At 42.3% G+C, this 24,987-nt stretch overlaps 1 protein-coding gene across 1 annotated transcript in view; it reads left to right on the plus strand.

The window, feature by feature from the left end:
* Pde7b (phosphodiesterase 7B) overlaps window positions 1–24,987 on the plus strand; it is a 309,600-nt gene that overhangs the window by 74,404 nt on the left and 210,209 nt on the right. The window contains exon 2 of the mRNA XM_051164496.1: window positions 21,470–21,530. Within this exon, the coding sequence (XP_051020453.1) occupies window positions 21,470–21,530 (61 nt within the window). The remainder of the gene's footprint in view (window positions 1–21,469; window positions 21,531–24,987) is intronic.

Below are 24,987 nucleotides of genomic sequence, written 5' to 3' on the forward strand. Positions count from 1 at the left end.
GTGACCACCACTAGATATGCTCATCACTGCCAATGCGGGCAGACGTCACTGATCAGGTCTTGGAATGATGGCTTTGAGGTTTGTAAGCTGGATCATTAGGTAGACTGACAGGCCTAAGAAACCAGGTTCAGCGATTCTTTAGAAAACAGTGATGGGGACTGATGGAGAGGGCTTGTCTCACATGCGTGCTGCTGCTGTGGTCAGTTCTAAGCATTAACTAGAGCACATGTGGGGGAGTGGGGGGACAATTGACATTCCATCTGTTGCTGCTCACGGTAAATAGCTCAAACTGACTTGTAGATTTTGGATTTGAGTAACATATAATCATAAGTCCCAGTAATGCATTAAAAGTACACAGACTGTACCTGCCAAGGAGGCAGTACTGCCTTCTCTCTTTTTATGTGTATGTGGGGACACCACACGCATGGGCACACCCATACACACACACACACACACACACACACAGATTCAAACATGCACACACAGACTCACACCACACACACAGACACATACACACATACACATAGACCCATATCACACACATGCGCATGCACACACACAGACACATATACACACTTCCCACATACACACAGAAGACACGCACACACAGACACCCCACACACATATATACACATGTTCCCACATACAAATACCACATACACATGCATGCATACACAGACAGACAGACAGACATACCAGAGGCATGCATGCACACACACACTCAGACTCAAACACACACACACACACACATATACATGCACACATGCACAAACTCATATCACACACAGAGAGACACACTGACACATGCTCACACTCATTCATGCTCTCACACACATGCATACACTGACACTGACATGCACATAGCCACACATAAATACACACAGACACACATATACACACAACCCACACATACACATACCACACACACAGACACACATACATTTAATTTCTGTCAATGAGTAGAAGATAAAATTCCAAAAGAAGTAAACTTCTGTTTACATGAAAGCAAGCAAATGGGGCTGGAAAAACAGCTCGGTGGCAAAGTATTTGCCTAGTATGTGTGAGGTCCTAAATGCAATTCCTAGCACCACCACTACCCCCCCCCCAAAAAAAAGAAAGGAAAAAAAGCAAGCTATTAATAAGATGTTTTTTGGAAGAGTGAATTAATATCAACATGGAGTATTTTTTAACAAACTAACAGAAGAGTCCTCATATGGCAGCGAAATACCACATAAAACACACAAAAGTATAATCCAAAAATAATATTTTGTTATCATTCCACTGGATTGTATTTTATCCAGATGGAGCCTGGCTGGACAGTGGCTTTTCTTGTCTTCAGCGGTTTGTGTGTGTCCATCAATTTCAGACAGCGTGTTTTTGAGAAGTCTCTATCTTTCTGAGGTGTACTGAGGTTTCACTCTAGACCACATCTCCAACGCCTACAACCTATAACAGAATGTGGTCAGGAGTCATGTTGTGTCTCTAAGCAGCTCTCTTCGATATATTTATAAATGTGCAATAGGTTTGTGGTCTGTGGGGCTGGTTGGCTTTGATTTTACTCATCTGGCGTGGAGAAATTTGGTCGATAGCGTCTTAGGGCTATTTTTCTAAACTATAAAAGCTGGCCAGATCAGAAATGTTTTTACAGAATCATCAAAACTTTTCCTTTGTGCTACAGACATATGATCTCTGCAAGCTATCCGTCTAGTCACTGCAAGGAATATATTACTTTTTCTAACTAATTTTGGTTATTATCCTTTCATTTAGGATCCTTTCATCCTTTTAAAAAGAATTATCTCTGTGTTTGTGTAAAAGTTCACTTCTCTTAAACTTCCTGAGTTATCTATTGTGTGCTTGACTTATTTGGATTGTGACTAAATCTCTACAAAGTGACAAGTGTCTACAAAAATGAAGCAAACAAAAGCTTCCAAAGGAGAGGCCAGCCCTTACCAGGACATCTATATCATCAGAAAGACCAAGAGAGCCAGAGGTAGTGGGCGGCTACATGTAAACATCCCTCTCTGGACTCAGCAGGGAAGTTGCACATAAGAACTTACAGTTGTGACAGCGGCATTAGACCGGGGCAAGATCAAGCCAGACAAAATGCTTGCGTGGATAAAGGAAAGAAGGGGCTGTCAACTCTCACCCCTGTTGCAATTGCTGGCTGCTAGGAGTTTTCTTCAGGGGCGTGGTTTCTGGGAAGCTGCCTGTGGCTCCAGCAGATGGCCATATACATGTACATACTGGCAGTGCAAAGCAGGCTCAGTGGGTTAAAAAAAAAGGGGGAGCAGGAATGGGGCAGGGGTGGTGGGGGGTGTATAGGGGAAGAATTGGGGGGAAGGGAACAGGGATGGGACTAAGAAGAACACATTATATGTATGCATGAAACTCTCATACAATAGATGTTTTTTAATTAAAAAAAAAAAAAACCTACTACATGCCTTGGGATATATCTCAGTTCTAGAGTATTTGCCTACAGTGTGTAAGGCTTGGGATTCAAGCTCCAGCTCTCAAGAGAAAAAGAAAAGACACCATTGTTAAAAGAACTATTAGAATAAATTCAAATAGTTGTGACGCTTGAAGGACCATGTATGGTGAAATGTCTGCCTCTGTTGCAGAGCCAAGTTCCAGGGACTGGGCCAGCATGAGGGTCCACTCTTTGCCCACCACTAGGCTATGTTCATAATAAAACCAGTCTATGGAACCCAGATACTCTAGAACCTCAAGAAGTTAAGAAATAACCACCCAGTCTCTTACGTTGACAGCGAAGAAATGGAGTCTCACAAAGATTAAGGAATTTTCCCAAGGTCAGAACTAAATCTAGAACCAGCCTAGGTCATCCTTCTTTTAGCAGGCAGTGTCTACCCTCATCAGCCTTAAAGTGACACCAGAGACACCAACATTAGCATCCCAGGGTGTCTCCCAGATGCTTAAAGTCCAGAGTCCTTATCTTCTCCTCTCTTGGCCCAAGAGCATCCATTTTTTGTTTTATTTGTTTGTTTGTTTGGTTGGTTGGTTTTCTTGTTGTTGTTGTTTGTTTTGTTTTAAAGGTTTATTTATTTTCATGTGTGTTGGTGTTTTACTGCACGCGTATCTGTGTGAGGGTGCCATATCCCATGGAACTGGAATTACAGGCAGGTGTGAGCTGCCATGTGGGTGTTCGGAATTGAACCCAGGTCCTCTGGAAGAGCAGGTAGTATTCTTAACCACTGAGCCATCCTTCCAGCCTCAGTGCATCCGTTTTTAACAAACACACCGAACAGCTTCTATGTCCACCAGAGTTAGAGATTCGATGCGTTTTCCATCAAACTTTTAAAGTTTGTTTCTTTTTATTTTTGAGGTTATAATATAATTAAATCAGTTCCCCCGCTTCTCTCCCTCCAAATCCTCTTATATACCCTTTCTTGCTCTCTTTCAAATTGATGGCTTCTTTTTTTCATTAATTGTTAGTGCATGCCTATATGTATATGTATGTGCATATATAGTCCTAAATGCGTACGTATAGCCTACTTGGTACTGTATGTATGTCTTCAGGGCTGACCATTTGATATTGGATAAGGGACTGGTGTGCGTCCCCAGCCTTCCTTAGTTGCCTCTGGTTCTTTGTGTAGGGTTTTTGCACTTTCCCCTGTCTGCTTTAGAATGTCTTCCTTGTTTGGCTCATGTTTAGGCAGCTATGTTGGTGAGACCTTATGGATGTAGCTTCTGACATCACTAGGAGACACAGGCTCAGACTCCCGGATCCTCTGCCTCTTACTTTCTTTCTGACCCTTCTTCCACAGAATTCCCTGAGCATTCAGTGCAGGACTCATTTTAAGGAAAATTTAGACAGTCCCTAAGCATGAGATGTTGCTCTTTTCTGATAACTCTCAGCAGTACAAATCAGGAGTAGTGGGTGCACAACGTTTCTAGCTGATACGGTTCCAACAGTCTCTTTTCCAGCAATACAAAAACAGATGCAAAAAGCGTATTGACAAAATGGGTTGTTTTACATCTAGATTTCTCCTAATATGGATACCCAGCACACTATTTTTTTTTTATTACCCCTCAATTGCTAATGTGATTTTGTGGCTGCCACCTGTCTTCCCATCACCCTCTCCTTTTATTCATCCAACAAACGCTTACAGGGTGCCCGCTAAGTATGGCACATTTCGTTAAGACACCAGGAAAATAACTGACAGGAAGTTAATCTTCCGCTGAGCTTCACAATCAAGGCCTCCATATCCACTGGTATGAATCCAACTGTAGAAGGTATTCCTTTAAAAAAAAAAAAAAACTGTCTGAACTGAACAAGAATTTTACAATATTACCACTACTCACATAGTGTTAAGTGGTATGTGTAATCTAGAGATTGTGCCAAGTGTATAGGAGGTGGTGCATGGATCTATGCACAAATATTTGAGATAAAGGACTTGAGCGTCATTGGCTTTAGGTACCCACAAAGGTCCTAGAACAAAAGTAAGCAGATGATCAGGTGACTCCATTAGAAAGTTGTATAGCTGTTATTGACTCTGTAGTCAGTGGCTGTCTCAAGTACAATGGGATTCTCAAAAGAGGCTCTGAACAGAGCTTTGCAGCTCAAGAAAGGCCCACAGAGGACCAGGGGATGGCACAGTGGTAGCTGGAAGGATGGATAAGGAGGAGCTGCTCCGTGAGCACGTGAGAGTTCGGGTGTGAAGCGGAAGAGAAGGCTTCCGATAGCACCTCAGTAAATCCGGAGTGACTGAAAAGCATCAACTTCACATGACAGTGTGCCCAGTCAGGAATTCAGGGTTATTGCAAGGGTGAGATGCAGCCACTGCAGGCTTTTGAGAGGGCAAAAACCAACTGTGGATCACTCTGGCTACTTGTGTGGCCGTCAGAACGGAGCAGGGCAGTGCTCAGTAGAGGGTTCTTGAGAGGGTTCTGGTTATGCAGAAATCTAAAGATAGAAGTGCTGTGAGGAGTGAGATGCTGACGGAAGCACGGGGAAGGCTGGATGTGTTCAATAAACCGAACTTGAACATGTATTAAAGTATTCTGAGGCAGGAAAAGAAAAAAAGGCAGTGGGTAAGAGAAAAGGGTGGGGCAAGAGTGAAATTAAGCAGAACATCTTAGATCCAGGTTTACACAACTGAGCTAGGGTCAAATAGGCAAGGGTCCAGGATGTGGCTCAGTTGGTAGAGTGCTGGCCTAGTGTTCACAAAGCCCTGAGCTCAGTTCTGAGCAATGCGCGGACTGGGTGTGACAGTACAACCCAGCACTGGTGAGGTACAGGCAGGACCAGCAGTTCAAGGTCACGCTTGTATGTGTACTGAGGCCTGCCTGTGATACATGAGACTCTGTCTGGGAAAACTAAACATGTCATAGAACTTATTTCCAGGAAATTCATCTTCAGAAACCTCAGGGGGCTCATACATCCCAAAGACAAGACACACCCGTTTATTATTCGCTCACCAGAGTAAGGCTTCTGAGGCTGTTGCCGCGGGTGTGTGTGTAATTGAAAGAACGCCCTACTTCATTTTTTAAGAGCACTCCTTATTGGAACCCTGTGACAACTACTCCTCAGACCATCAAAACAGCTTCCTTGTGAGAAAGTGTTCCTGACAGCTCAACTAAGCATATTTGAAATTCCCAGTTTGTTTGTTTAGGTTTTTTTTTTTGTTTGTTTGTTTGTTTTTAGTTTTTTTGAGACAGGGTTTCTCTGTGTAGCCCTGGCTGTCCTGGAATCACATTGTAGACCAGGCTGGCCTTGAACTCACAGCGATCCACCTGCCACTGCCTTCCGAGTGCTGAGATTAAAGGCGTGAGCCACCACCACCTGGCAGAAATTCCCGTTTTTAATGGGCTGATTTCCTTACCTTCTGACATTAAATGCTTTGCACTCTGCTAAAGGCCGACAAAGGGAAAGACATTGCATTCCTTTTAAAATCTAAAAGTAGTACACACATAGGTCACAATGTTTAAATAAACTAAAGGCGAATATTTATTTCACATGACAAACATGTACCCAATAGTCAGTTAACTGAAAAAGCCCACAACCAGATTATGACTCTTGAACTTTGTTTTGAACCAAATTCCATAGTTCTAAACTTTTATTTACTAATTTCAACTAAATGTTCTGTTTCCTTTACACACACACACACACACTTCTTTATTCACCCGTGTGGAAAGCATCCTATGGAGTAGCAGAGACCTGGTTATAGTAGATAACGGTGGTAAGACCATACAGTATCCTGATGACTCATTTTAAGGGGAAAAACTAACTGAAATCCCCTTGGGGTTGAGATGAAGAAATGCTTTGTGGACAGAGGGCTCTGAAGGAATGTTGGCATCGGTGAAAGTGAAGGAATGAGGGGTGAGGGGCCAACAGAGACACTGGGCTAAATATTTCCATTTGTAAAAATAAGAGAAGAGCAGCGCTCACACCTTTTCTTCTGGAATCCTAACGAGATGTGTTATGGGAAATGTGACAAGGGAATATCCACCCTCTTGAAAACGAGTAAGACCTGAACATAATTGAGCGATGACCTCAGTACTGTGTACTGCATGTTACTGGGAGAACTTTTTGAGGATTTTATTGAAAGCTTTTACCTAGGTTCATATGCTCTGCAGCATACAGGTATCTAGGTGCATGTGTATGGAGCATAGTGAACTCTGTACAAATAAAAAAAAAATGCATATCACAATGAAACATAGGGACCAAGCACAAAATTCCTGTGGAATAAAGCATTGTAATAAGACTTTAAAAATAGGTTTTTATTAAGTATTTAGTTACCTTTGATGTAAATGCAGATATGCATATAGTATATGCCCTATTCCAGAGTGGGATATAAAAATAAATTAACCTGCATCCAGAATAGCCTAAGGAATTTTTTTTTTAATTAAAGTAGAAAGTGGCTAAAGAGATGGTTGAGGAGTTATGAAGAGAGATGTGTTAAGTGTATGGTATTTGCATGTGCTATCTGTATACATAAATTATAATAATTTAGGAAAGCATATTAGTCAGGGATCTCTAGAGGAACCAAACTGATAGGATGAATATATACATTACAGAAGAGATTTTATCGGATTGGTTTAAAGCATAGGATACAGGGTCCAAAGTCTAACAGTGACTGTGTATAAACTAGAGAAGCTGAGAACCTCAAAGCTGCTGCAAAGTCTGTCATATCTAGCAGTTCCAGTCTGACACTGAAGATCTGAAGAATCACTGGTCTTAAGTCTATGCTAAAAGGCTGAAGCAGAAGGTTCAGAGCAACAGCCTCAAGAAAGTAGATGCACTCGCCAGCAGGGAGTGAAAGTAGGCAGGCAAACACAGTTCTGCCTTTCTCTCTGTGTGTCTGGGCCACTGCTGGAAGGGGCTGAGCCCTCTGGAGGAGTTGCCCCCCCCCCATTAGTTAATTCCTCCAGAAAAGCCTTCATCAACTCACTCAGAAGCTGGTTTCTTAGTTAATCCCAGAGCCAATCAAGCTGGCAAAATATGGTTAGCAGGATTCCTAAGTTTTGCCATCAAGTTCATTGATACTTTCCAAAACCCTGTTGCTATGGTGCCTACTCATTTCTACTTTTTTCTTAATGAGCCTCTCTTCAGATCCTCTAACTTTCTTACCCATGGCCACATCTTAACAATTTAAAGATAAATCAATAGCACGACCATCTCTTTCTACCTCTGTTGATGCTCAGCCTTTTGGTGTTTACATTCTCATTACTAAGTTCTCCCACAAGAATATGACTACTAATGAAAATCCACATTTAAATCAATAATCATCTCTGCTTATGAGGAGTGTGTAGAGTGTCTTGAGGCAGAAAAATGACTAAGGCAAGAACTCAAAACACAAACAGGACCTACAAGCAAGTCCCAAGAGGCCCTTATACAACCTTCTGTTCAAATACTTGAAATAGCTGTTAGGTTAAAGTGCTATTGCCATCATGACCTGCTGTGAATCCTGACCATTTAGAACAAATGGCGTCTCTTTGTTTCATTTTCATAGTGTTTGCCATTTTAAAAGATAGCTATGAGATTTGGAAATGAAATAAATTACAACAATACCACGTCATTAGTCTTCAAATTGCAAAGGCTAGGCTCCATAAATGTGGGGGTCTCTGTGGCAGCTTTGCACAGTGGCAGTTGGAAACATTTGACATAAAGCAGATACCTAATAAGTGCTCTCTGGTACATGGCTGAAGTGGAAAAGTGTGTGTGTGTGTGTGTGTGTGTGTGTGTGTGTGTGTGTGTGTATACTTTAGGGGGCTGGGAGCAGAGAAAGACACATACACAGAGGGTGGGGGCTTTCCAGAGAGAGTTATATTTTAAAACTATAATACTTTGAAAGACCTTTGCCCTCAAGAGGGACTCCACCTATGGCACTCACAGTAAGTTCCATGGGCAGCAACTTCTTAGAAGAATCATGGCACCACACACTGGTAACTTGAATTTATTCTGCAGTGTAACTGTGCTATGGCTGCACCTCTGTATCTGGGTGCTTGCCTCTTATTGCCTGGTTCAGTCTCCAGAACACACATACACACACACACACACACACACACACACACACACACACACACAATCATGTTTTTCTGTTAAGAGTCCCGCCATCTTGCGGTTTTTAATTTGACCACCATGTAGTAATGAATGGGCCTGTGTATTTTTGTCCCAGCCGGTTTATTCAGCCTATTGAGCGATAGTCATTAATATTAAAGATATTATAGAATTTCATCTAGGTGTTAGAGAATAGCAAGAATTTAAAGAGAAAAAAAAGAAACCTATCTCAGTGACGAGAGGTAGAGCCAAGATGAGATGTCCTTAAATGTTGCTCCTGTCAGACTGTGTGCTGGGTTTAACACGGAATGTCAAGATAGAGCACAACTATTTTCAAAATATCCAGTACTTCATGTTCACTTGAAGCTCATGCAATCAGTTGGTCATTTCTCTAAGGTACTGGTTTTTTTTTTTTTTTTTCAGCTCTAGCTGGGTGGTGATGGCAAGTAGAATTTATAGACATCTCTGCTCAAAGCCAAATCTGTGTCTCAGAGCTGTCCTTATGGCAATGACCAACATGACTTGACCAGGGATCGCTTTGTGATTGTCCATGGGAACATCTGAGGCTTTTGCCTGATGAACAGTTATACAACAAGCCCCTTCTCCCTGTGGAAAAGCGTGTGTTCCGTTGTGGCTCAGAGGTCCTGCATTCACATGTTGGCTTGATGTTCTGGAAGTCATTTTCCTTAGTGCTGGCTTATTTAGTTCCAAGGACTGGTTTGAATTTCTTTTAAAACTGTAAGTATATAGGATTACATTTAATTGTTGGTTTATGCACAGAAACATTGTGGCACTGGGTTGCAGGGAGCCCATTATAGCTACTCCTTTGTCCTGAGTAAATATTCATTCAGTTGTCGTCTGGATGGGGGTCCCATGAGTCTCTGAGTCGTGACGCCTCTGCAGAGATTTGGGGATGCTGCTGATAATATCTACTAAGCTTCTGCCATCTGCAAAGCCTCATAAAGTAGCTTGAAAATTGCAGCGTAAATAAAGAAAGGCAAGGTCTAAAGCTGAGACACTTTGACCAGATGGCTGGAGCACAGCAATTATGAACACATATCTGCTGTGTAGCAATTGTTAGTACTTATTTGCTGGCAATAGAGGGGAAACAGAAAGACAGGTATTCCAACTACTCACTGTTATTGCTCCAGGGATGGCAGAGACATGTGCTAAGGAGCGAGGTGCAGCTACATGTTCTGGGGGGGAGGGGTCAAACACATGGAGTTCCATCCTGGTTTACCTCTCTGTCTCTGTCTCTCTGTCTCTCTGTCTCTCTGTCTCTCTGTCTCTCTGTCTCTCTGTCTCTCTGTCTCTCTCTCTCTCTCTCTCTCTCTCTCTGTTTGTCTGTCTCTCTGTCTCTGTCTCTCTGTGTCTCTCTGTCTGTCTGTCTCTGTCTCTCTGTGTGTCTCTCTGTCTCTGTCTCTCTGTGTTTCTGTGTCTCTGTCTCTGTCTCTGTCTCTGTCTCTGTCTCTGTCTCTCTCTCTCTCTCTCTCTCTCTCTCTCTCTCTCTCTCTCTCTCCCTCTCTCTCTCTCTCTCTCTCACTCTCTTCCACAAGTTCCCGAGGAAGAAATGCCTTTCTAAGGAAGCACTTCTGCCCTATTTGTCCTTTGTTCTGGGGTCCATGTTTTAACTTTGATCACTCTCCTTAGCGCACACTCAGCCTCAGTCTTTTGTATGATTTTGATGCTTGTGGTCTTCATAATACACCCGTGCTATACGTGAAGCTCTAGGTAACATTCTCGCTTCTATGATCTCCTCTTCCTAAAGACTATGCACATTTACTAAACTTTTTTTTTTTTTTAAAAACATGACTGTGAACTCTTTGGGGATGTGTTAGCAGTTAGTAAGGAGCCCAAAGGGGTAAGCTGTTCTGCAGTCACTCCCAAACTTTGCCGATTGTCGCAACTATGAGCATTAAGGATGGTAGGGATAGTGTCATGAAATTCAATAATAAGATGGTGCCATGCTTAGCAAGACATTTTCCTGCTCAAAAGCATGTCAATAATAGGACAGCTGCTTTGGTCAACATACATGACTGTCGTGTCGTGCTCTCTTTATAAGATCTAAGGAACACTGTTGGGGACACTGCCTGGAACACAGGGTCTGTGATTTACAATGGCTTCATTAAGTGGAACCCTGCATGGTCTTGACAGTCCTGCCTCCTTCACATTTCTCAACTCCAGGGTCCTGCATCCTTTTGTACCCATTCTTAACTCCTTTTACCCCCTTAATCACCTTTAGATTTTTGTTTCTATAGTTACGTTACTTGGAATGAATACCTTCCCAGTTTATCTTGCGCTTCTGTCTCAACCGAGAATTAACTTAATATTGTTTCTTCTCTCTCGGATCTCTTGTACAACCTTTTGGAAGTTTTCCCAGGCCCATCAGGATATGCCTAACTCAATCCCCCACAAAGAAACCCTTTCCTAACCTCACATAGGTCCTTTACCCTTCCTCAGTGGCAAGGAGAGGCTCCATGAGGAAGCTCGCCATCTCCATCCACTCCCCACCCTTCTCTGTTCTCTGGACCTTCAGCTTTGTGTGACCTTTGAACTAGTGTTCCTCATCATGGGAGGAGTGAAATACATTTCCTCACTAGTCCCCATGACTGATGAGGAAACTGTGCTCGCAACTCATGTGCAGCACCACCAAGGGGCTGCTGTGTACTGTAGCTCCCTCTTGTCTTCCACAAAATCACATTCACACAGGACACACTATGGGCTGTAGAGTAGATGAGGTGTTTATGCACTGACCTACTTTTCTATTGCTGTAGCAAACACCATAACTCATCAAAGAAAGCATTTATCATGGGGTAACTCGTGGTTCCGGAGGGTTAAAGGATATGACCATCATGGTAGTGAGCATGACACTGGAGCGGTAGCTAGAGAGAGAGAGAGAGAGAGAGAGAGAGAGAGAGAGAGAGAGAGAGAGAGAGAGAGAGGGAGAGCTAGAGAAGATGTAGGCTTTTGAAACCTCAAAGCCTTCCCCAACCCCAGTGACACACTTTCTTGAACAAGGCCACACCCCTCAATCCTTACCAGTTTCACCAACTGGGGACCAAGGATTCCAACACATGAGCCTATGGGACCATTTTCCTTCTATCCACCGCACACATGTATCACACACATGTTGTAATCGTTATCAGGAGTGAGAATTGTTTCTTCCCCACCTCCACAGTGAGACTCCGAAGCATAAGCCAAATGGGCCACAGATCATACAACTAATAACATCCGGGTCTGGGATTTGAACCCCATCATGCAGCGTGTGTTTCCATTGTGTTTACTTGTCTGCTTTCCTATAACCTCTTCCTGTTTCTTCCACTGTCTCTCAACTTCACATTTAATAACTCACTATGTATATATTAAACATGTATGGCTGTGGCTGGTTGTCAGTCCTTGAGACTCTAAGATGATAAATAATAGATGAAACTGCACTGCAAAATTCTCATTCAGGGCTTGCACTGTCCAGACTTGGGGTTTATGTGTTTGTATCTGATATACAGTATTTTTCAGAGCTCTTACCAGGGTTCTTCCCCAAATGCTTGGACCACAATGTCTACTCAGTTTCAATAGCTGGATGCACTTGAGAGGTCCTAGCCATGCTCCAGGCCACCACTTTTCAGGGACAGTTTTGATAGAATTAGGCTTGCCTGGAGGCTAGAGTCATGTTGTTGACATGGTAAAAACAGTCAGCTTCCGGCCCTGTGTGCCATCTGACCCCAACATCTCCCTGAAGGAGGTCTACCCGAAGGACACAGCCATTCCACTGTCTGCTACTGCCTGGGGTCAGAGTGACAAAACAGTCCACTCTGGATATTTGTTTAGTAACACACTCTCTCTCTCTCTCTCCCTCCCTCCCTCCCTCTCTCCCTCTCCCCCTCTCCCTCCCTCCCTCTCTTTCCCTCCCTCCCTCCCTCCCTCTCTCTCTCTCTCTCTCTCTTTCCCTCCCTCCCTCCCTCCCTCCCTCTCCCTCTCTCTCTCTCTGGCTGAAGCCAGGCTTTCCAAGTTTTGATTCGTAATAAGTAGTTTTTAAACATTTTTTAAAAATAGGGGGTCTGTAATAAAATGCTGAGCGACTCTCTGGAGATGGCTGCTGCTGGCTGTCCCCTAATAGAAAGCCTATGTCATTGAGCTAACATTTTGTTCTTTGACTGAAGGAAAACAACAACAACAACAACAACAACAACAACAACAACAACGCTGTTAAAAGCAGGTAGGCTCATTTCCCAATAGCAATGACATTAATCTCTCTCAAGTCACTCCTGACCGTAGCTAATTAGAGCTTTTGGAGAGAGATCCCTTTCTGAGAGTTACGCCAGGCTAGGTAGACCACAGAGTTGCTGTTGGCAATTGGGAACAATGGACTTGTTAAGAATTTCTGCTTGGTTTGGGGGTGATCCTCTGATATTTCTCTCTCTCTCTCTCTCTCTCTCTCTCTCTCTCTCTCTCTCTCTCTCTCTCTCTCTCTCTCTCTCGTCTCTTATTTTAACTGGTAGAGGCTGGATTGGACCAGCAGGCAATGCCAGCTTGTTGCTCGAGATCTGCTCTGACAGACTGTTGAAAACTTATTAGTCTGATGTTTTAACAGCCTGCAATGGGATGGAAAAAAAGCTCAGGAAGGAAAACACAAGCCTGGGCTGAAATCTGTCATAGTTCCAAATCTGTTGGCCTCTGCTACCAAAGTGCTGAGGCCTGCCAGTATTGGGAGGTGAAGGCCTGACTGTGCCACCCACGCAGTAGGCAGGACTGAGCAAAATACTGTGGACCTGAGCCACTGTAAAGAAGGAGACCCTGAAAACATATCCTCCTGGAGCAGGGAAGCTGCCATGCCTCCACACAAGGTGCTAATGGCATCCACAGTAGCGGCAGTCAGCCTTGCCTGAGCTTTCCACTGAGTGGCTGGAGAACTCTTCAGTTATAACCGTTCTGTGGAATAATTCAAGAACATGGGATAAGGGAGACCTCAGGCTCTATCTAGCACCTTCTTTGAGGTTAAAATAAGCAAAAAGATTGTAGGCAATACCATTGGTGAGAGATATCTGATGCCATTACATTCTAACTGTTTCCTATAAAACTAAAAGAATTCTCTAGGTCCCCACTCTCCAAAAGCAAGCCTTCCTCCCAGCTCAGAAGAGTTTTCCACTCACTACAGGTCCATACCTTTCCTGCAGTCTCACTCATGGCTACTAGTTTCATCAAGCCCCTACTGGGACCCACCATGGCTTTGCCCCAGTCTTTGGAGACTACACATCTGCTCCTACAGGCTTTGCTGAGGCGTGGTCCCCTGTCAGGAGGGTTATCTCTTGACATCTAATTCTTCATTGCCTTCCAGGCCCAGCCACAAAGTCACCTCTTTTTCTGAAGTGAAGCCTTTTGTGACAGCCCATCAACATTGGATGCCATACCTGAGGCAGCTCTTCACTTTGTATTTTCTGACCTAATACTGGGCTATAAGAGGACAGGACATAGGTACCTACATTCCCAGTGTGGTGCTAGCACAAACTTGGCGCTCTACCAGTGTTTTATTCGCATGTTCATTTATTCGTTCCCTTATTTGGAAGACCTTAATGGATTCCAAATTCCCAACCTTTGTTCCCCCTTTTTTAGGAGATCAGTCTCAATAGAAACCATGTTTCATGAACCCAGAGCCTTAACCTCTCAGGTGAGGGCTTCGTTGGGGTTTTGAGACAGTTTCTTGCCGTTGTTGTTTTCACTGATCTTCAATAGTCTAGGTAGCCTGGGTTGGTCTCCATACGGTAATCCTCCTGCCTCTGCCTCTTGAATGTTGGGATTACAGGGATATCCTGCCACAACCAGTTAGGAAACCAATTTTGAAATATCGTCTCAGGTCAGGTCTGAGCCCTTGTCACCCCACTGTGGCTGCATAAAATGTGGCTGCATAAAATGTGGCCATAACTATACGGCAGCATTTACTAACTCATAAACACAAGTGACCGGACAGCATATCTGCTCTCCCGCTGGCTCAGAGAACTTCATTACATACCCCAGAACTGCATTAAGAAGCTCATTGTTCATTCACTACATAAACGTTGTGAGTCTACATTATGTATTCGTTCCTATCCTAGACGTTTGGGGATCTAGGGAGTAAGCAAATAAAATAGATGCAAGGCCAAATACACGGGCGATTGTCTTGTTCCTCTTCCATATGGCAGACGTACAGGATGGAGGTGCTCAGAGATGAACTGAGAGTTGGGGTGAAGGCCTCAGCCTGTGATGGAGCTTTGCCCCCTCCCCAGTTTGCCTCTGTTGCTCCTTTGGGACAGATGAGATGTCTTTCTCTTTTCACCAAAGGCCAGCAACAGTCTCCAACAGTCTGATTATGGTTGGTTTTACTAACTGGGGGAACTCAGCTTTGACGTTCATTTGTTCATTTGTTTGTGTTTGTTTGTTTGTTTTCCCCAAATGAGCCTGGTCTATGTAGCGGGTTTGCTTTATTTTCATTTGGTTTGTAAGTGTTCCAAACACGGTCATAGAGATGTTGGGTTTTTCTGCAGTAACATTCGATATTCAGTCACTGGCTTTACGGATTTCAAGAGGCTTGTTGTGCCAACCGTTCTGTGATGCCTGGATCGCTGCCATGTGCTGTGTTCTTAAAGTCAGCTATTCAGCGGTGCCTGCCCATTCTCCACTTTCCCACTGTGGTCCACCAGCCTACTGAGCTCAGGGGCCGCTGAGCCAGTGGGCAGTCCTTTGTGGAGGCCCACACAGTAGCGTGGTCCTCCAATGATTAAAAAAACCAAAACAAAACAAAAACAAAAAACCACCCAATTCGACTTTTAGTTATTTTCTGATAGTATTTAATATTATATAATCGCAATAAACTGTTACTGCCTCCACCAACACCAATGGAAGCTGCACAGCGCAGAGGGACTCCGTCTTCAGGGGTTGCTGCTGCCCCTCCCTTATGAGATGCAAAGATACTTTTTCTAGAAGGATCAGTTACTGGAGGCCTGCTGAGAGATTTCTACACCCCAGTGATAGCAACTTTCAGAAAAGTAAAAAGATACAAGAAAATTTACTTGATTTTTGTTTTGTTTTGTTTTGTTTTGTTTTGTTTTTTGTCTTTTTGTTTTTCAAGATGGGGTTTTCTCTGTGTAGCCTTGGCTGTCTAGACTCACTTTGTAGACCAGGCTGGCCTCGAACTCACAGCAATCCGCCTGCCTCTGCCTCCCAAGTGCTGGGATTAAAGGCGTGTGCCACCACACCTGGAGAGAATTTACTTTGACACAAGAAAAGAAGTATTAATTAGCTTAAGAAAGTGATAAGTTAAACAATGAAGACAAAATGGCCTGCCACTGCAGCTAACAGAGCCTACTGCATGTCTTGCTGATATTTGAATAGTGTCACATCAGATGTCATTTTTCTTTAAGAAAAAGAAACTTGTTGAAAGCCTCAATGTGTTTCCTAAAATTACTGCTAATGTCAGTTTTCACAACTATATATGAGAAAAAAATATAATTCATTTAAGAGACACATTTATTTTATTTTATTAATTTATTCAGATTACAACTCAATTGTTATGCCCTCACTTGTATCCTCCCATTCCTCCCTCCCTCCTGCTTTCACCCTATTCCCCTCCCCTAGGTCTATGACCGAGGGGGACCTCCACCCCCACTATATGGTCATAGGCTATCAAGTCTCATCTTAGTAGCCTGCTTATCCTTTAAGAGACACATTTTATTGTATACTTTACTGGAATATACAATTTAGTTAGTGGGAATTAAAATTCTTAATTAAAAAAATGTTTTAATTTTAAAATGATAACAGCTTTAAATTGGAGGTATTTTCTATTATTTTTTTAGTTGAGAAATAAACATTTCTCTATAAGATAATGCTTTGAAATAGGTACAGTTGTGAAATGACTAAATTAAGCTAATTGGCAGATACATTACCTCACATACCGTGTGTGTGTGTGTGTGTGTGTGTGTGTGTGTGTGTGTGTGTACGTGCGCGTGTGTGTGTGTGGTAAGAACACAAAATATATTCTCTTAGCAATTTTCAAGTGTACGACGTAGTGTGATGGCTGCCATCACACTTTGAGCACAGGTCTCTTGATCTTATTTTCCTCATTCGGGTGAAACCGAACCCTTGAACTGAGCCACTGAACCCTTTCCCTCCGGCCACCAGCGTCCACTATTCCACTCTCTGCTTCTATGAATTCAACATGTTTAGGCTGCACATACAAGTGAGATCATATCAGATTTGTTTTCCTACACCCGGTTTACTTCACTTAGCACCATGCCCTCTTATTCACCCGCATTGTAGCACATTATAAAACTTCCTTCTTCCCTTCTCGGGCTAACTAATACTCCATCATGGCTGTTATGTATCCAACCATTGACGCTCACCCCATATGATGGCTATTGTGAATAACAGATACAATATTTTAAAACTTCACTGAGCAAAAGTCAAACTCGAAACTTATTATGCGAAACTCTTAATACTAATTGACAAAGAGCTTCCAAGTTGACTTAAAATTCCAAGTATTTCTTCATGTCTAAACCTGACATATAATTTATGAATTAATACAGAATATTAATTAATGAGTTTAAAGTTTATCCTTTATTTTACATTGCAGTCCTGCGTCTAATGTTTTGATATAGTTCTTCCTTGCTCATAATGAATTAAAACTAAATTTGAAATGGTTCTATGATGTAGGCAGCATCACCCTATTTTCCAGCCAGGAGAGCGTGTTTGACCTCTGATGGCAGAACAGATGAGACGAGGTAGCAACAGGCTTTGAAATGAGGTCAGTCTGAGCTAGAGCCTGAGCTGTCTGGCAAAAAGCCAGAAGCTAACTGGTGAGTAAAGGGAGTGTCTGCAGATGCAGGCTACATAGCCTGAGCAATGAGGAGCAACAAAGTAGCCAGTATCTAGGGACCCACAAATCTTGGTTATGCATCGGTTGTCAACACTGATTCTGGTTGGCTGGAGAGAGACTTCTACAGTCAGTGCTCTCGCCTCCTCCTCAATCCTCTACAGTTACCGGGGCACAGTGAGAGTATGAAATGGTAACTAGACAACACTTAGACCAACCATTAGCCCACAAACTCAGTAAGTGTTAGCAGAGTAATAAAGATTTCTTCTACCTCTAAGAGTTTCCAGGGGTCTGGCATATAAAAATACTGAGGCAAAAGCGAGGCATGCTGGGGACACTAGTGATAAAGTTGGTTGGCTCTTCACACGCACAGTCTATGTGCCTCAAAGAGAAAAGGCGTGTGCCAGGAGGATTTTTTTTTTATTGCTAGCCCGGCTCCGACATCTTGGATTGGTATTGCAGTGGCTGTGCCTTGGCATTTATGATTAGTTGTCACTGGAATTGTTGGGAACAAGATGATCTGGCTGTTTGAGACACAGAAAATGAGGCAAAGATGGACCATCTAAGAATTAGACAGAGTTCTGATGATCAAAACCAGAGTCCTCCCGAGTCAAGTCGCCCAGATGGGGAGTCCCCACAAACATGACTCATCCCTCAAAGGAAGAAGGTTGCCGACCTCACAACCCAGCAAGACGCAGGGCCTTTCCCCATGGCTGAGCCTACGGTTTCGGTTTTCTGAGAGTGGGACACTATGGCTTAACCCAATTAATCCCCTAAAGTAGGTCATTATCCTGAGCTGCACAGTGATTAGGAGCCTGGCAAGGAGGGCCTGGTAAACACTACTATGTATTAGTGAGAAAAGGCACTGGAAAGAATGTGGTTTGTGGCATGTCCTGCGAATGTTCAGCTTCCCTTCCGGCCACTGTTGTTTTTAAACTTTTAAAAACTATCATGAGGTAACTGAAAAACCAAAGCAATTAAGGGACTAGTTAAAGGTGCCTTGGCCATCTTCCAGACTGTCATGAAAATAAAGGCAGAGAAACAGAAGGTCTCACCTCACAGGAAGGGCCGCAGCACCTCCCTTGCTGCTTGGTAGGTTCAGTGAACACAGGCAGGCCGTGGCTGTTCCGGAATGCATGCTTCTCGGGAGTTTCAGACATTGCTCCCTGTTTTATCCTGACGGTCCAGACACACACGCCTGTCGAGAGACACATCTCAAGCCATATCAGAGCCACAGGAACCCCTACCCACGACACACAGAAACCCCCTGTGGTGAAAGAAGAGCGTCTATCCCTCAGCAGAGGTGCACATGCGGGAGGCGGGGAGGGGCTTTGCTGCTAACCCAGAGAGGACATCGACGGAGAGCTAGTCTGGTAAGAAACTGAAAGCATTTTAGAAATCCCTGACCTTTCCTCTAGAAATAATGATTAACTCTTTCAGCTTGTAAACACAACTTTCAAAGGCAGGTGATGCAGAAAATAGATCCTAGCTATTTCAAAGGGCCTGACCTCTGTCAAAACACAAACAAAACAGGAACGAGCAGTCAAATCAGACTCCATGGGTCATTAATCCGCACATTTGCTCCATGGCCTACCTTGGTGGTACGTAACAACGTCTACATGTTACCTCCAACGAGGTGAAGCGTGAAGACCTTAAATGGCGTGATACAGACCACACCAGGTCAGCAGGTTGTAGCTTTGCGCTGTCCCCAGCCTCACCTCCCCACAGTTCTACCTCCTGATTCGCCATCATAGCTTGGTTTCTTTCCCAGCATCTGAACCCACTGACCATCTCCTACTTAGTGTACATCAACCTGAAAGCTGCTTCTCCCTTCTGAGAAGTTCACAGTTAACTGTGAAGAATTTTGAGGTTTTTTTTTTTTTTTCTTTTTTCTTTTTTTTTTTTTCTTTTTCCTCTTTCAGGGGAATGAAGTTAACCAAGCTGCGACCTTTTAAAGAGAAAAATAGATTATACTACTAATCTACCTGTCTTCTCCAGAGAAAAGAAAATAGCTGGGCGTGGTGACTCCTCCTCTAATACCAAAACCTACGAGGTAGAGGCAGGTGAATCTCTGTGAGTTGAGGACCAGGTTGATCTACACAGAGAGGGCCAGGCCAGGCCAGACCCAGAGCTACATAGTGAGGCTTATTTAAAATAGAAAAAGGAAATAATTTAGTAAGTGATAAGAAGTTATTGATTAATGGCCTCCCTGAGCTCAAGAACATTGATGCTGACCTACACTGGACAGAGGGCCAGTTTGTTATTGAAAACATTGGATATTGCCACATCATTCTTGTTATGGTTCATGTATAGGTGAGAATAATGTAAGGTACAAATAGTTATAGAAAAAGTCAGTAACCTTGTCTGCCCTCCTGCCTATCATCTCTCCAATCTTGTCTCCATTTCTCCATACCCTGTATCTGATGCCTCATTTGTTATTCAGTTCCTGTTCCTCTTTTTTAGAAAATTAATATATTCATAAGGAATGTGTACTATTTTTGGATGTTTTTATCTTCATAATATAGGGAGCTCTTTTTAGCATATTATAGTTTACCGTGTGTGTGTGTGTGTGTGTGTGTGTGTGTGTGTGTGTGTGTGTGTGTGTGTGTTTGGGGGGGAGTGGCCCTCACTTTGCACCATGTTTTAAGACAGGGTTTCCTTGTAGTTCACCAGGCCCGGTTAGCTGGCGCACAGACTTCCAGGAATTCCTGTTTTTGCATCCCATGCCACAGTAAAAGTCCTGACACTACAGACGCGTGCTGCTGTGCCTAGCTTTACATGGGTTCTGAGGATTCAGCCTTAGACAGTCATACTTACCCTACAACTGCTTTCCCACCATCAACTATCTCCCCAAGTCTAATATACTTTTATGACTTAAGCATAAAGGTTTCTATGATTTGAAAATTGTGTATGTTTGGCATTCCATAATGTGACTGTTACGTATTTTATATAAGTACTTTGTATGTTACATATGCTTTTTGAGCTTTTGAAGCCCTAATTCGTTTTCAGTTGTAGGATTCAACACAGGGATGGCATCTCTCTTTTCTAAGTAGAACACTGAAGTAGTTGTATGTGACAGTTACAATTCTACAGAAACACGTGCTCTATCACAATGTAGGAAATTTTCAATTTTGCTAGATTTTATCAACTATTTTTTTTAACCACTCTGCAGTGATCATTGTATACCCTAGTTTCAATAGTATGAAAGGGAAGCTTTGTGTTTCTTTGCGTTTTTTGAAACATTTAGTATTTCCAGATTTCTAACTGTTGTCAAATCAGCAAGATTTTAAAAGCCCTTTATCTTAAGTATAATTTATTTATTCCATATTTTTGCCATAGTTCAACATATTTTATGTGCTTATTGGGCATTCACACTTCCTCTTTATGAGTTACTTGCAGTGTCCTTTATCTATTTTTCTATCATATTATTTATGGTCTTATCGCTTTGGGTAATTCATTTATAAACACATACACTGATCCCACTTGCCAACCGTCCGCACTATGTTATTAAATAATAGATTCGATTGCTAAGTTCTGCCTTGCATGAAGTTTTGAAATGCAAATTAAAAACTAAGCTATAGGCAAGAAAGTTGGTATTCCCTGAGTCTATGAGCTCAGGAAAGCTCTCTGCTGCTTTTTCATTTCCTTATTTGTCCTTTTCCTGATCTCAGAAAGTTCAGCATTGGCCGTTCAGCCTTGATAATATCTGTGTCTGTGTGTAAAGTGAGTAGACCAAAATAATGTCAATGACATTTTTAAAAAGGACTGACTGTGAGAGTGATTGGCCTCAGATTATTGAGCCTGTAACTGGGTGTTTGACTGAGGTGGGACCTGTCAGAAGCCAGGTTCATCCCAAGCCATGGCTTCCCGTGGGAGCACAGAGATAGCTGTTGGCAGAGGCATGAAGCATGCTGGAGCAGCCAATCCCAGACTGACCTCTCAGAGACTTTTCTCCCAGGAAAGTCTTTGTTTATGACAGAAGCCCCTTGGCCCAAGTTACTAGAGAAAACAACAGCATAACAACATCACAGTGGTGTCGATTGCATGGATATTTTGGCTTGAGAATTCTCATCTGGAATCTTAAAGTAACTGAGGCTGTCTTTCTATTGCAGAGGTGTGGCGAACTCTTGTTTGAGAACCCTGACCAGAATGTCAAATGTGTTTGCATGCTAGGTAAGAAGGCTTCTTGTTTAAAATGTATTATGCATGTTGATATCATGTGGAGGTGCTGTTGTTTTGGTGTCTTACTGACTGCCTCTTGTTGTGTGCTTGTGAGTTTATAAGCAGCTATAATATATTTGTAAAGCACCAGACAATGAAAAAAGGATTTCAGTAGTTCTCAGTAAGTCTGGGCCCATCCTTTTGAGTCTTAGTGTTTCTTGGTGTCATCAGGACCAAATACAATTGAGCACTTTGTATTAAAAAAAATAACAACAACTCTGATCAGAAATCCAAGAAGAATCACATTGTCATCTCTATGCCTGAGATTATAATGTAAGTAATTAAACCATTAGGTATTATAACAGCACAAATTGCCCTCACTTACAAGACCTGGGAGGAGTATGTATTTGAACTAATCAGAAGTGAACACAACTACCCACAATGCGTCTGCACCCAAATAGCAATAATATAATGAATAGTTGTTTTATCTTGTGAGATGATATAGCATTAATGCATTTACAGACTCAGTAATATATACTGTACTGTTAAGGAAGAAAGCAATGTTTTCCTCGCTATAGGTTAGAAACAAATACAATAAGTGTGAGTGGCATACTTAACCACGACATCAGAAATGATCCAAACCATGGGAAGGTTCTAAACTGTAGAATTTTAAGGCTACTATAAGAATCTGAAGTACGCCCATGAGTTTTACACTAATTTTGGTTGCCATCAAGGGCAACCAAATAATCTCGCCAATTTTATTGGCCTAATAGTTCGCACCTGTCCATTCTAACCTTAAGCTCTATTCATAAACAAAAAAGAAATACTTGTGTTAGCATTGTTCATTACCTCATATAAACAGCCTAGATTATTTTTTAAAATGTGCAACAACCAGGCACCGCAAGATGAAGGCATGAGAAAATCTCAGCCAGCCATAGCTCAAGATAATAGCCAAACAAATAACCAAAGGCCACTCACAACTCACACACAAGCACGGAACAGACACCACATTTGTCTTCTAATCTTTCTGACTCTCGTGTGCTATTGCTCAATACTGAACATCTATACTGAAGCTCTCATATGTTCTGAATTAAGATGAAAGCTTGTAAGTCTCCTGGAAACAGGACATTTTACTAGAAGCATATGAGCAATGATTATAGCATACCTCTGCATACTGATTTCAGCTATCCAATATTCGTTTCTAACCTTTATAAATGCCTCAAAGCACTAACATCTCAAGATATTAGTTAGAAATGGTAGATAAAAGAGAGCTGATATATGGATAGATAGAAAAAGATGATAGTTAGATAGATAGAGATTATAGAGATAAAGATGATAAATGGAGAATATATACAGGTAAATGTTTTTATTTTCTCAGATCAGGGGATGATATGAGAGCCATCCCCAAGCCTTTCTAGCTCTTTCTGAACCCTGGCTGGCTGGTTCAACTCGGTTGTTCTGGCCCAAACTCCTCTCCAAGATGACTTAATTCAAACTGGCTTTTCTTGGCTTCTGACTGGATTGCTCTGCCTGGCCTCAAACTAAGTATTTCAATATGTTTTAATCGCCTGGCTCCTTCTCATTCTGACTCATCCTGTCTTAGCCTGTGTCTAACTTGTTCTCTCTGTAACTTGCCTTTGTAAAACCTTCCTGGTAAGAATCTTTAAGTAAAAACTCTCTTTTCTCTCCTTGCACTGCTCTTAAGTAGCCTCTCTTTCTTGTCCTATTGTGAGTTGGGCATATCCTATCTCTGACTCATTCTGTCAAATCTCTCTCGGTTCATGCCTTTGTCTGCTGCTCAATTAGAGCCCATTTTCAAATATGGCTGCTTCCTTCTATAAACTAATGTTATCTTCATTGTTTGGGATTAAAGGTGTGTGCCAAGGGCATGTCTGTATTCTAGCCAGATCATGCTGTAATCCAGGGTGTGTCTGTAGTCCAACCAGATCACATAGACCTAGAAGGTCTTTGGATATGATCCCTTGCCAGAACAGCCATATTGCTGAATTAAAATTCCTCTCTATATACATAGATATATAGATGATAGATAGATAGATAGATGATATGGAAGCAGAATTTTTTTCCCCAGCCATGTATCCCAACAGTGGGTTTTACAAGGATTCTGTGACCACATTTGATCAATTCATCACTTACTTCAATTTCCACACAAAATTACAGCTGAGCTACTGTTACAGTCCTTTCACAAATAACAAAATAGATGACTTACCAGTTTGTAAGGTTACTTTGCTTATTTCCATCTGATCTAGTAACTTGAATAAATGTTTAACTCATGATGCTTTCAAAGACATGGGCATCGTCAATTTTGAATGCATTTTTCTAAGTTCTGCTCCTCTTGTAAGTGCTTAATTAATTACTAGCTAAGAGAAGGATAGTGAAATTCTGTCTAGGGCTGCGTATGTATGGGATCTCACTTAAGGAAAGGTTAATCAGCTTCCCACCTCTTCTGGGTATATAGTGTACTTTATATGACATCTGGTAGGCATTCTTGCCAATCAAATGTATCCCCATTAATTTCTGATATATTAATATAAATCAGTTATGTTTTTCTAGCTGCTATAATAACCATTGCAGTCAACTGAGCACCTAAATGGACAGTGTAATATACCCTTGAGCATCTTACATAGCTAGGTCATTTATTTGTCAGTCACCTCGATGTCTGCTCTTCAAAATACAGACGTCTTCGGCAAGATTGGTGTGTCAGTCATTAACCTTGTAGATTTCATTAGCTTGTCTTAATTATACTGAATTTAATAGTACAAGCGAAAAATGAAAACAAAAGTTTTGATTGACAACACATAGGAAGAACGTAGTATACATTACCTATAAATGCTATTTGCAGCCCATAATATGAAATAATGTGTTCCGAGGCCGTGCTACACACTTGGACTCTCTCACACAGCCGGAACTGCCTATGCTCTTAAAGACTTTGCACTGAAGAGGAGTTAGGGCCGTGCTACACACTTGGACTCTCTCACACAGCCGGAACTGCCTATGCTCTTAAAGACTTTGCACTGAAGAGGAGTTAGGGCCGTGCTACACACTTGGACTTTCTCACACAGCCGGAACTGCCTATGCTCTTAAAGACTTTGCACTGAAGAGGAGTTAGGCTTCTTACTATTTGTCCTTTAAGGGAATTGATGCAGGTCTTAAAGAACGCCACAGGAAAGCTGTCCCGGAATCAATATAAATGGACCAGGTTGCCATTATTCTCCTGCTTCATGGGGACTGCCATGGTATGAGATGATGAGAAAAGAAAGTTTGAAGGGTTCATTTCCTTAACATAAAAAATAGAAATTCACAGTATCATCATGTGTCACTAAGACTGGGATTTCTTTGAGAGGTGTCTATGTGAGCGCTCCACAGAAAGTGTCTCCTTCGCCCCGTGTGAGTGATTAGTACAGTCTGTCTTCCTTTAAGAGGAGCCTGTGAAGGCGTCTTTATCAGTTCC

This window comes from Acomys russatus, chromosome 21 (assembly GCF_903995435.1).
Source record: "Acomys russatus chromosome 21, mAcoRus1.1, whole genome shotgun sequence".
Lineage (NCBI taxonomy): Eukaryota > Metazoa > Chordata > Mammalia > Rodentia > Muridae > Acomys > Acomys russatus.